The sequence below is a fragment of the Monodelphis domestica genome, chromosome 3 (assembly GCF_027887165.1).
Source record: "Monodelphis domestica isolate mMonDom1 chromosome 3, mMonDom1.pri, whole genome shotgun sequence".
Lineage (NCBI taxonomy): Eukaryota > Metazoa > Chordata > Mammalia > Didelphimorphia > Didelphidae > Monodelphis > Monodelphis domestica.
The window spans coordinates 33,742,572-33,754,697 of NC_077229.1; the positions used below are offsets into that span (position 1 = coordinate 33,742,572).

The window sequence follows — 12,126 nt, forward strand, 5'->3', positions numbered from 1 at the left end:
TTTTCAACTTATGCAAGGGGTCTTGGGACATATTCAAGTAAAATGAAGTCCTATGGCATGGGTCCTACATCCACGAATGAATTGCATGAGGTTGGAAAGGATTAGTATAAGTCTTCCTGCAGGCAGTTTTTAGGGTAACTGTGTCCTTTCTTGGGAGAATGACTGGGTTGGAGGGTCAGTGACCACCTGCCTCAGGAATATCATGGGGTTCGCACATCTGTGTGTCTCTGTGTCCTTTTCTGAAAATACAAAGAAGAAGAATATCTTTGATTGGGATCTCAGATAAAATAACCATGTAAAAGCACCCAGTTGTAGACATAACAGAAAGACAGTAAAAGCTCTGAGATAGCGTGTGTGTGCCCATTATTTAAAGGCATGATGGAGACTGTAGAAGATGGGGAATTCAATTCAACCAACATTGATTAATTATTAAGCACTTTCTAGGTGTAATTCAGTGCTGATTGTGGAGGACTCCAAGCAGAGGCTGGATGATCATCTGTAAAACATATTATAGTGGCAAGTCTTGTTTAGATAGGCATCAGAACAGATGGCCACCAAAGTCCCTCCCACCCCAAGGTTCTCCAATTCCATAATATATACAAGGCAGTATGCTAGGTACTGGGAATGTGGAAACAAGATAACCTCTTCTCTCAGAGAATAAAGTTGTAATGTGGCAAATTGAGGCTTGTTACCAGCAAAGGCTTCCCAAGAAGTAGAGGCAGCTAGTTGGCACCGTGAACAGAGCACTGAATTTTGAGCTAAGAAGACTTGAATTTGGATCCTATTTCATACATTTACTAGTTTTGTGAACCTGGGCAAGTTATAAACTCTCCTAGCTTCAATTCCCTCATCTGTAAAATGGGAATAATATTAGCACGTACCTTTTATGGCTATTGTGAGGATGAAATTGGATAATGTATGATGTTTGAGTAATTATGAAAGTTCTAAGAGCAGCTTCAAAAGTAGTCAGCACTCAAGTGCCTTCAGGATTTGTGCTTAGCCATATTTCAGTGAACATTTTTAATTAGCATCTGAAATAATATATATGTGTTTATATAAATAATGTAAGTTTTCAAACACCATATACACATAATTTCTTGTTATTAAAGGCATAGATAGTATACTTACATAAGCTTTACGCATGTAAAAGTGCTTTATAACCTTAAAGTGCTCCATAAATTCCAGGTATTTTTTTAGAGCTTCCCCAAAGTGGAATGGGCTGCCATTCAGCTCATCGGTGGGGTAGTGATGGATTCTTCTTCACTGAAGATCTTCAAGCACAGGTTATATGCCCACTTGTTGGGGATGCTGGGGAGGGTATTCTCATTCAGATACAGGTTGGACCACATGGCTTCTGATGGACCTTCTACCTTTGAGATCCAATGATTCTGAGCTTTTGTTTTGTATTAGAATCAATGTAGTGTGGTGAAAAGAGCCTAGTATTTGGAGTCAGATGATCTGGAAGCATCTAGGAAGACTTGTGGATGGATGGGGAGAGCCCTTCTTATGACATACATATTCTCCCCACCCCAAGGAGGCAAAGAGAGAGGGAGGCTGCATTTTCCCTCTTCTGGCATGGGTGATTCCATTATAGAAAGTTTCCATTTGGATTTCCTCTCCCTTTCTCCCACATTAGTTCTGCTTAGAAGACTTTTCATTATGTTTCCATCCTCCTCTTCCTCCTCCTCTTCCTCCTCCTCCTCCTCCTCCTCCTCCTCCTCCTCCTCCTCCTCCTCCCTGTCTTCCTTCTTCCATTGCCAAACCAGGCTGTAAGATATTACCAATCCATATCTGGAACTGTGTGTTAGGTTTCATCTCTTCGTATGGGACCTTGTGCTTAGCAAAAGTTTATTATTCAGGCTAACTACCCTTGGTATCCTCATTTTCCTCTATGTAAACTCATGAACAGAGAGTACTTGGCTGTCAGAGGAATTCAGTTGACTTCTCTCCATGGTTCTTTATTGACTTGCACCAAACTTTGAGAAGGGAGTCTTTTTTTTTTGCCATGACAATTACTTCTAGGGGTTTTCCCTCTATTGATTACTTTCTATTTATTCAGTTTAGATCTTGTTTGTGTGTAGTAATTATCCTATGGTCTCCATTGGATTGTAATCTCCAGAGGACAGGGAGACTGTCTTTTTGCCTTTCTTTGAATCTCTGGTACTCAACACAGTGCCTGGCACATAGTAGGTACTTAATAAATGTTTACTGATTGAATTCGAGGACATGTACTAATTGAGGAAAGGTTGAGAACTGCTTACCTTTCCAAGGAACTGTGGTAGAGTGCCTGTCAATCAAGAACCAGGGTTCCAAATGGAATGTTCCCAGGAGTGGCAGTTGAGCTGACCAGGGGGAGGGAACTAGACTTGCAGTCACTCTCTCTGGAGGTTGAAAACCTGGCTGAAAGACCCTGGTGGGGCTGACTTGGTTTGGGGGTTCTCTGGCTTTGGACAGTTGAAGTTGACAAGAAGGAGAAACTTGGCTTTTGAGTTGGTGGTCTATTTGAGAGTTGAGCTGGCCAGGAGAAACTGAGAGACTTTGGACTTTGTTTCTCTCTGGGGTTGAAGCTGAGAAAGGAGACAAGCCAGGCTGAAGGAGAGATTTTGGACTTTGTTTTCTCTCTTGAGGAGTTGTCTCAGACTGAAAGGACCCTTGGGGGGTGGGGGGGTTTCAGAAATTAAGCTGAGAGACCTTGCTGATTTTTGTGAAGAAGAAAGAAGATTTAAAAGTTGTTGCCCTCCATCTCTCTAATTGTCTTAGAGTCACAGTTTGTGACTGGACTATTTCCTCAAACCCTTCTAAATTATCCTTGTAGTTTAGGGAAATCCTCATCCCTCTTACCTCAGTTTCCCATCCTGTTATCCCAATAAACCCCTTACCTGAGAAAGAAAACTAGAGTATTTTTAGTCCACTCGGGGGGGGAGGGAGGAAGCCAAAGGCTTCCAGAAGAGGGTGTTTAAGGGAGGGAGGGAGGGAGGGAGGAGGTTAGGAAATAGGAAATCCATCAACCATCAGTAGGGATCAGTAGGCATTCTCCAGAGCAGTCACAAACTGTGACTCTAAAACAACTAGAGAGATGGAGGGCAACAGCTTTTAAATCTTCTTTCTTCTTCACAAAAATCAGCAAGGTCTCTCAGCTTAATTTCTGAAGCCCCCCCACCCCCCAAGGGTCCTTTCAGTCTGAGACAACTCCTCAAGAGAGAAAACAAAGTCCAAAATCTCTCCTTCAGCCTGGCTTGTCTCCTTTCTCAGCTTCAACCCCAGAGAGAAACAAAGTCCAAAGTCTCTCAGTTTCTCCTGGCCAGCTCAACTCTCAAATAGACCACCAACTCAAAAGCCAAGTTTCTCCTTCTTGTCAACTTCAACTGTCCAAAGCCAGAGAATCCCCAAACCAAGTCAGCCCCACCAGGGTCTTTCAGCCAGGTTTTCAACCTCCAGAGAGAGTGACTGCAAGTCTAGTTCCCTCCCCCTGGTCAGCTCAACTGCCACTCCTGGGAACATTCCATTTGGAACCCTGGTTCTTGATTGACAGGCACTCTACCACAGAACTGAATTTATGCTGTTTAGTTTCTTCATATAAGTAAAGAACCATTATTCTTTTTTTACCTGTTTGTTTTGGGGTGACTAAAATCAGGTTGAATTTTGTTCTGTCTTAAGTCCCTAATCCTAATGATGACCCAGTAATTAATTTTTTTTTAATTTTGGAAACTTTATTTAATTAATTAATTTAGAATATTTTTCCATGGTTACAAGATTTATGTTTTTTCTCTCCCCTCTCCCCACGCCACTCCCATAGCTGACACACAATTCCACTGTAACTCAGTAATTTAATAAGCCGTTGTTAAGTACCTACTGTATGCCAGACATTCTGATAAGGGCTGGGGATAGAAAGAAAGGCATAGGAGCTCACAATCTAATGGGAGGGGCAATAAGTTATAGAGAGGACAAATTGGAAATAATCAATAGAGGGAAGGCATTAGAATTCAGAGGGAATGGGAAGACATAAGTAGGATGTGGAATTTTAGCTGGAACTTGAAGGAAGCTGTGGCAGCCAGGAAGTGGGAGGACAAGGATTCAGTATGGTTCCCAAGTTGGTCAGGCAAGGATGAGTAGTGGTTAGCATTATTGGAGGGAAAACCCATAACTATGAGATCACGGGTCCATCAGAATATTAAAGTATTTGGGTATAGTTGGGGGGGTTGGGTTTTATAAGATTATTCTCTAATAAAAATGAATAACATGGAAATAGGATTTGAGTATAATACATGGATAACTCAGTAGAATTGCATGTCAACTCTGGGAGGGGGGAGAGAAAAGGGGAGGGAGACAACATGAATCATGTAATGGAAAACTTTTGTATAACTTTGTTATTGGAATAAAACAAAAAAAAAGTTTGGGTATGGAACAAAGTGCAAGTCCAAACCTATTTTTCCAGACTGCTTTCCAGTCTTCGTAGGAAAGTTTGTCAGATAAACGATACTGTCTCTCAATACTTTGGGTTTGGGGGTTTATCAAACTCTAGACTGGGGGACCCATTTCCTTTCATCTCTTGCTTATCTAGTCTACTCCACTGATTAGTTTTTCAACTTTCTATCCAAAGAGATATTTTCAATGATAAATTACAATATGTGATTAATCTACACATTATATAATAGCCACATATAAACTCACAAGTTAGATAGATCACTTTTCCAACTCAGCAAATGAAATTGTGAATTCTGATTGGATGCGGTTAGAGCCACTGAGACTTGAGAGCACGGGATAGGATATAGCGCCATATAAATTCATAGGATGAGGGACACGGGCAGTAAAGTTTCCTGTGGTTAAAAGGAAACATAAGGGGCATGATAACAGACTTCAATTATTTGGAAGATGATCATGTGGGTGAGGAATTAGAATTGTGTAAAAAGGCAAAAGAATTAAGAGTAATGGGGGGATGTTATAGGGAAGCAAATTTAAGATTAATTTCAGAAAAAAACTTTCTTCAAAAATTGGAGATAACCAATCATGGAATGGAAGGTGGTGAGTTCCCTTTCCTTGAGTTCTTTAAGAAAAGTCTGGGCAATTACTTTTTGCATATGCTGCATCTGGAATTCTTCATCAGTTATAGGTTGGAATGCATGGCTATTGAAATCCTTCCATGTTCTGAAATACTGTGATTCTGGATGGAATGGTGAGGAAAGAAAGACATCTTCTCCCTGTGGTCATTCATCAAAAGCACGTCATGTCTCTTCTCTCCACAGAGCAAGCTGGTTAAATACTTCAGCCGACAATTGTCCTGCAAACGGAAAGTGGCCCTCCAGGAGCGCAACGCCAAGCTTGAAGGCTTCCCGCAGCTCCAGCACTGGTTTCGAATTGTGGATGTACGAAAGGAAGTCATGGAGGTAAAAAAAAGGCCTTTTATTCCCTCACTTCACTAACCCTCTTAACAAAGGGACAATTCTGGAGATTGACAAACCTAGGAGACATAGTGAATACATTGGAAGAGAGGGGAACCCAAAGGATCATGACCAGCTAGAACATGGGACCCAACCAAATAAGAGGAAATTCAATAGGGATAGATTCAAAGTGTTGGTTTCATGGTTTTTCACGTTCAAATAACTCATCTTTAATTGGTCAGGGTACTTGACTTGCCTAGACTGGCCCATGGGTTATGTAATCTCAAGAGAGCTGAAAGGAAAGTAATAAATTGATAAGCACTTATTTAATGCTTTCTGTATGCTAGGCACTGGAGATATACAGACAAAACGACGTTTTCCCTGCCCTCAAAGAGTTTACATTCTATTAGAGAGGACCCTCCTTTTGTTGGGGAAAATTTATGGGACACATAGTGAAAATCAGTTGGTGAGTTGTGGTTTACATCAGCAATTGCTGAAGGGAATTCCCAAAGAATCTTAGAACTTGAGAGTTGGAAGAGGCCATCTAGTACAACCCTTTCTTAAAAATAAGCCCTTCTGATAGCAGCTAGGTGGTGCCATGGATAGAGCACTGGGATTGGGATCAGGAAGGCTCAACTTCCTGAGTTCATATCCAGCTTCAGATGCTTACAGTGTGACCCAGATCAAGTCACTTAACCCTGTTTGCCTCGGTTCTTCATCTCTACAATGAGCTGGAGGAGGAAATAACAAACCACTCCAGTATCTTTGCCAAGAAAATCCCCAATGGCATCATCAAGGGTCAGATACAAGTGAAATGAGTGAACAACGACCTTAAAAACATTCCCAATGAGTAGTCCTCAAGCCTCTGCTTTAACACTCCAAGGAAGGGCAACCCAACACCTTTGGAAGTGGCCCACAACTTTCATTGGAAGGAAGTTTTTCCTGACTCTAGTCTAGATTGGTTTCTCTGTGAATTCCCCCATCGTCTTAGTTCTATTCTCTGGGGCCAAACGGAATCACCTCAGAGCGCCCTCAGAAGCCAGGTCCTGACTCTTCTCTCCCCAGTTCCCTTACCCCATCATTATATTTGACATGGATCTGCTCTTTTGCTATCCTGATTGCCCTCCTCTGGCCACTCTCAGCTTGTCAGTGTCCTTCCTCAAATGAGGCTCTGATCCTAGTTGTGCTTTCCCTTTGTATGATGCCTTTCAGTCATCAAAGGCTTTTACTTCCAGTCTTTCAGTTAATGTTCAGAACAGTGAGGGAGTCCGGGAAGGGATCATTAGCCACATCTGAAAAATGAGAAGCGGCTCAGGCAGGAGACTCAGAAGTGAAAGGGCTTGAAGCTTTCTGACTTCATGGACAGTGTGATTTCCAGTAGCTGGAGAATTGTTTTGCTTTTAATGCTTTGCTAAATTTGTAGTGCTCTTATAATAGGGCAGCTTACTAGCCTAGTGTATTAAAATCATCTCTTATTTAGATTGAAATCTCCAGGTGATACGATAGGCATCTCTCCTAGAGACAGCTAGATGACTCAGTGAAGAGGGTTGGACCTGGGGTTGAGAAGACCTGAGTTCAAATCCAACCTCAGATACTTACTAGCAGTGACCCTGGACAAGTCACTTAACCCTGTTTGCCTTAATTTCCTCATCTCAAAAAGGAGCTGAAGAAAGAAATGGCAAACCACTCTAGTGTCTTTCCAAGAAAACCTCAAATGGGGTCATATAGAGTCAGACAGGACTAATTGATAAAAAACAATCTTGATTACATCAGAGCATCATCGATTTAGAGTTGGAAGGCAGCATAGTGGTTAGAGAGAACACTGGACTTATAGTCAAGAAAATGTGAGTTCATATTTAGCCTCAGACATCTACTAAACTGGATGACTCTAGGCAAATCATTTCATCTCTGCTTCAGTTTCCTTATCTTTAAAATGGGGGTAATAATAACACCTACCTTCCAGGGTTGTTGTGAGAATCAAATTTTTAAAGTGTTTCATAAAGCTTAAAGCACTATATAAATGCTGGTTATTATTATTATTATTATTATTATTATTATTATTAATGTTTTAGGTGACTAGGTAGTTTGTTAGATTTAGAGTCAGGGAGACCTAACTTTGAATCCTATCTCAGACATTGAGGAGTTTGCAAAACCATGGACAAGCCAATTAATTTCTCCTAGCCTTAGTTTCCTCACCAGTAAAATGGGTATAGCACCTACCTTACAGGGTAGTTGTGAAGATTAAATGACATAATAGATACAAAAAACTTTGCAAACATTAAAGTACTATAAAAATATTGGCTCTTGGTATTGTTGATTTATTCAGAAAAGCATATTTTCAATCATTGGATCAGATTTCTTTCAGACAAATAATTATACTTTCTCACCTTCCTGGAAGAGGCAATTTAACCTAGTAGATAGAATATTTCCCTTGGGATCAGGATAACTTGGGGTTGAGTCCTTTTTGCTGGCATTTTATTGAGTCACAGAATATCTGAGTTGGAGGGGACCTCAGATGCCATCTGGTCTGGTTTGTTTCTTTATCAGAATCTCCACTACAAAATCCCCATCAACCTTTGTTTGAAGACCTGACACTCAGCTTCAATTAGCCTCTTTGCAGCCCCCAACTACTGCTTCTACCCTCTAAGGTTTAGAAGAATGAGTCTAACTCTCTCCTTCTTGCAATAACTCTTCAGATGCTAGTAGAGAGCTCTCATGTCCCTCAAGTCTTCTTCTCCAGAATACATTCCTAGTTCCTTCAACCAGTCTTCATATGCTACAGTGAAGTGCATTCACCAATTCAATCTCCCTCCTCTGGACCCTTTCCATATTAGCAATATCCTTAAATAATGGCACCACAACTTGTCCTAGTACATCAGATGAGCTCTGATCAGGGCAGTAAACAGAGGAACTCTATGTCCCTGTTCTTTGAAGCCCTGCCTTTCTTAATACAGCCCAAAATCTTATTAGATTTTTGTGTCTGCCATATCATACCACTTCTTCATTTTGAGTTTGCCATCCACTAAAAACCTTAGGTTGTTTTCAGAATATTATCCTCCTCAAGCACTTCAGCCATCTCTTTCTGCCCAACTGATTTGTGGTTGAAATATGATGACAAAATCACTTTTGCTTTTTCCTTAATTGAAGTCCCAAATGTTTTTTTGCCATGTTTCTTCTCACTAGTTCATGGACTGCCTGTCCTTCTAAATATATAGGTGTGCCATACTCAACTTTTAATCTAATTTATTCCTTTTAAATAATGTTTACCCGTGCATAGTCTCAGAATTAGGGTTAGGGTGGTTTTCACCACAAGTCAACTTTGAGGCCAACTTTGCTTCCTCAAGTTGGGACCTTCAGTACCTTTCTCTCTTTTTTTTGGTTGATGTTGCTTAAATGTTTGAATTTGGAACTAGACATCTGAGGCCATAGGTTTACTATTTGTTCCTTTCTTGGATTTTGTCTCTTGCGAACTTATTGGGTCCTTAACTGCTCTTCTTTTTTCCTTTGTAGCTACTCAGTATAGTACCAAACTTGAAGGACATATATAGGATGTCTCCTGTCTCTCTCATTTTAGTGTAAAGCCCTTTTGATTCAGATTGCAAGAATCATGATAAATGTATTCTGGTCATGAACCTATCATTCCTATATTGTAAACTGTGGTCTAGAAATCCAAATTTCATTCTCAAACACCATCTTCTTAGCCATCTGTTTATGTACTAAATTAATTTTTCTCCTTTATGTGACTTATATTAAAATATGGGAAACAATGACAAGAACAGCTTGTGCCCTACAGTCTTCAGTTTCTTACATAAAACTTCACAATTGCCAGCAATATGATTTAGGTCCCTTTGGTCAATATCATTTGTTCCCATGTGAAATTCAGTAGTTGTCAATCATTTGATAAATTTTGAGATGTTCTCTGTTATATCTCAGTTATGTGGAATATAATGGACTTCTTCAGTATCCCTGAGCAAGGAATCAATAACTATTATTATTCTTTTGTTCTTTTATTCCTTACTGCATGACTTTTCGTTCAACAACTTCTGTTGCTCTACTCTATTATACTTGGGAGGATGAAAAGTTTGTTCCTTCCTTCCTTCTTCCTTCCTTCCTTCCTTCCTTCTTCCTTCCTTCCTTCCTTCCTCCTTCCTTCTTCCTTCCTTCTTCCTTCCTTCTTCTTCCTTCCTTCCTTCTTCCTTCCTTCTTCCTTCCTCCTTCCTTCCTTCCTCTTCCTTCCTTCCTTCCTTCTTCCTTCCTTCCTCCCTCCTCCCCCCTCCCTCCCCTCCCTCCCTCCCTCCCTCCCTTCCTTCCTTCCTTCCTTCTTCCTTCCTTCCTTCCTTCCTTCCTTAATTCCATCCTTCCTCCCTCCCTCCCTCCCTCCCTCCCTCCTCCCTCCCTCCCTCCCTCCTTCCTTCCTTCCTTCCTTCCTTCCTTCCTTCCTTCCTTCCTTCCTTCCTTCCTTCCTTCCTTCCTTCCTTCCTTCCTTCCTTCCTTCCCTCCTCCCTCCCTCCCTCCCTCCCTCCCTCCCTCCCTCCCTCCCTCCCTTCCTCCCTTCCTCCCTTCCCTCCCTCCCTTCCTTCCTTCCTTCCTTCCTTCCTTCCTTCCTTCCTTCCTTCCTTCCTTCCTTCCTTCCTTCCTTCCTCCTTCCTTCCTTCCTCCTTCCTTCCTTCCTTCCTTCCTTCCTTCCTTCCTTCCTTCCTTCCTTCCTTCCTTCCTCCCTCCCTCCCACTCTCCCTTCCTTCCTTCCTTCCTTCCTTCCTCCTTCCTTCCTTCCTCCTTCCTTCCTTCCTCCCTCCTCCCTCCCTCCTCTCCCTTCCTTCCTTCCTTCCTCCTTCCTTCCTTCCTTCCTTCCTTCCTTCCTCCTTCCTTCCTTCCTTCCTTCCTTCCTTCCTTCCTTCCTTCCTTCCTTCCTTCCTTCCTTCCTTCCTTCCTTCCTTCCTTCCCTCCCTCCCTCCTCCCTCCCTCCCTCCCTCCCTCCCTCCCTCCCTCCCTCCCTCCCTTCCCTCCTCCCTTCCTTCCTTCCTTCCTTCCTTCCTTCTTCCTTCCTTCCTTCCTTCCTCCTTCCTTCCTTCCTTCCTCCTTCCCCTTCCTTCCTTCCTTCCTTCCTCCTCCATCCCTCACTCCCTCCTCCTTCCTTCCCTTCCTCCTTCCTTCCTTCCTTCCTTCCTTCCTTCCTTCCTTCTTCCTTCCTTCCTTCCCTCCCCTCCCTCCCTCCCTCCCTCCTCCCTCCCTCCCTCTCTCCTTCCTTCCTTCCTTCCTTCCTTCCTTCCTTCCTTCCTTCCTTCCTCCTTCCTTCCTTCCTTCCCTCCTCCTTCCTCCCTCCCTCCCTCCTCTTCCTTCCTTCCTTCCTTCCTTCCTTCCTTCCTTCCTTCCTTCCTTCCTCCTTCCTTCCTTCCTCCCTTCTCCTCCCTCCCTCCCTCCTCCCTCTCCTCCCTCTCTTCCTTCCTTCCTTCCTTCCTTCCTTCCTTCTTCCTTCCTTCCTTCCTTCCTTCCTTCCTTCCTTCCTTCCTCTCCTTCCTCCCTCCTTCCTCCCTTCCTTCCTTCCTTCTTCCATTCCTTCCTTCCTTCCTTCCTTCCTTCCTTCCTTCCTTCCTTCCTTCCCTCCTCCTCCCTCCCTCCCTCCCTCCCTCCTCCTCCCTCCTCCTCCCTCTCCTTCCTTCCTTCCTTCCTTCCTTCTTCCTTCCTTCCTTCCTCTTCCTTCCTTCCTCCTTCCTTCCTTCCTCCTTCCTTCCTTCCTTCCTTCCTTCCTTCCTCCTCCCTCCTCCCTCCTCCCTTCCTTCCTACTTCCTTCCTTCCTTCCTTCCTTCCTTCCTTCCTTCCTTCCTTCCTTCCTTCCTTCCCTTCCTCCCTCCCTCCCTCCTCCCTCCCTCCTCCTTCCTTCCCTTCCTTCCTTCCTTCCTTCTTCCTTCCTTCCTTCCTTCCTTCCTTCCTTCCTTCCTTCTTCCTTCCTTCCTTCCTTCCTTCCTTCCCTTCCTCCTTCCCTCCCTCCTCCTTCCTTCCTTCCTTCCTTCCTTCCTTCCTTCCTTCCTTCCTTCCTTCCTTCCTTCCTTCCTTCCTTCCTTCCTTCCTTCCTTCCCTTCCTCCCTCCTCCCTCCCTCCTCCCTCCCTCCCTCCCTTCCTTCCTTCCTTCCTTCCTTCCTTCCTTCCTTCCTTCCTTCCTTCCTTCCTTCCTTCCTTCCTTCCTTCCTTCCCTTCCTTCCCTTCCCTCCCTCCTCCCTCCCTCCTCCCTCCCTCCCTCTCTTCCTTCCTTCCTTCCTTCCTTCCTTCCTTCCTTCCTTCCTTCCTTCCTTCCTTCCTTCCTTCCTTCCTTCCTTCCTTCCTTCTTCCTTCCTTCCTTCCTTCTTCCTCCTTCCTTCCTTCCTTCCTTCCTTCCTTCCTCCCTCCCTCCCTCCCTCCCTCCCTCCCTCCCTCCCTCCCTCCTCCCTCCCTTCCTTCCTTCCTTCCTTCCTTCCTTCCTTCCTTCCTTCCTTCCTTCCTTCCTTCCTTCCTTCCTTCCTTCCTTCCTTCCTTCCTTCCTTCCCTCCCTCCTCCCTCCCTCCCTCCCTCCCTCCCTCCCTCCTCCCTCCCTCCCTCTCTTCCTTCCTTCCTTCCTTCCTTCCTTCCTTCTTCTTCCTTCCTTCCTTCCTTCCTTCCTTCCTTCCTTCCTTCCTTCCTTCCTTCCTTCCTTCCTTCCTTCCTTCCTTCCTTCCTTCCTTCCTTCCTTCCTTCCTTCCTTCCTTCCTTCCTTCCTTCCTTCCTTCCTTCCTTC

The 12,126-nt window shown here is 43.7% G+C and overlaps 1 protein-coding gene across 1 annotated transcript in view; it reads left to right on the plus strand.

The window, feature by feature from the left end:
* Positions 1–5,961, plus strand: part of LOC103095360 (kinase suppressor of Ras 2-like) — a 110,781-nt gene extending 104,820 nt beyond the window's left edge. Inside the window, exon 2 of the mRNA XM_016432488.2 lies at positions 5,244–5,961. Coding sequence (XP_016287974.1) covers positions 5,244–5,420 — 177 coding nt within the window. The 3' untranslated portion in view covers positions 5,421–5,961. The remainder of the gene's footprint in view (positions 1–5,243) is intronic.
* Positions 5,962–12,126: the final 6,165 nt, after the last annotated feature.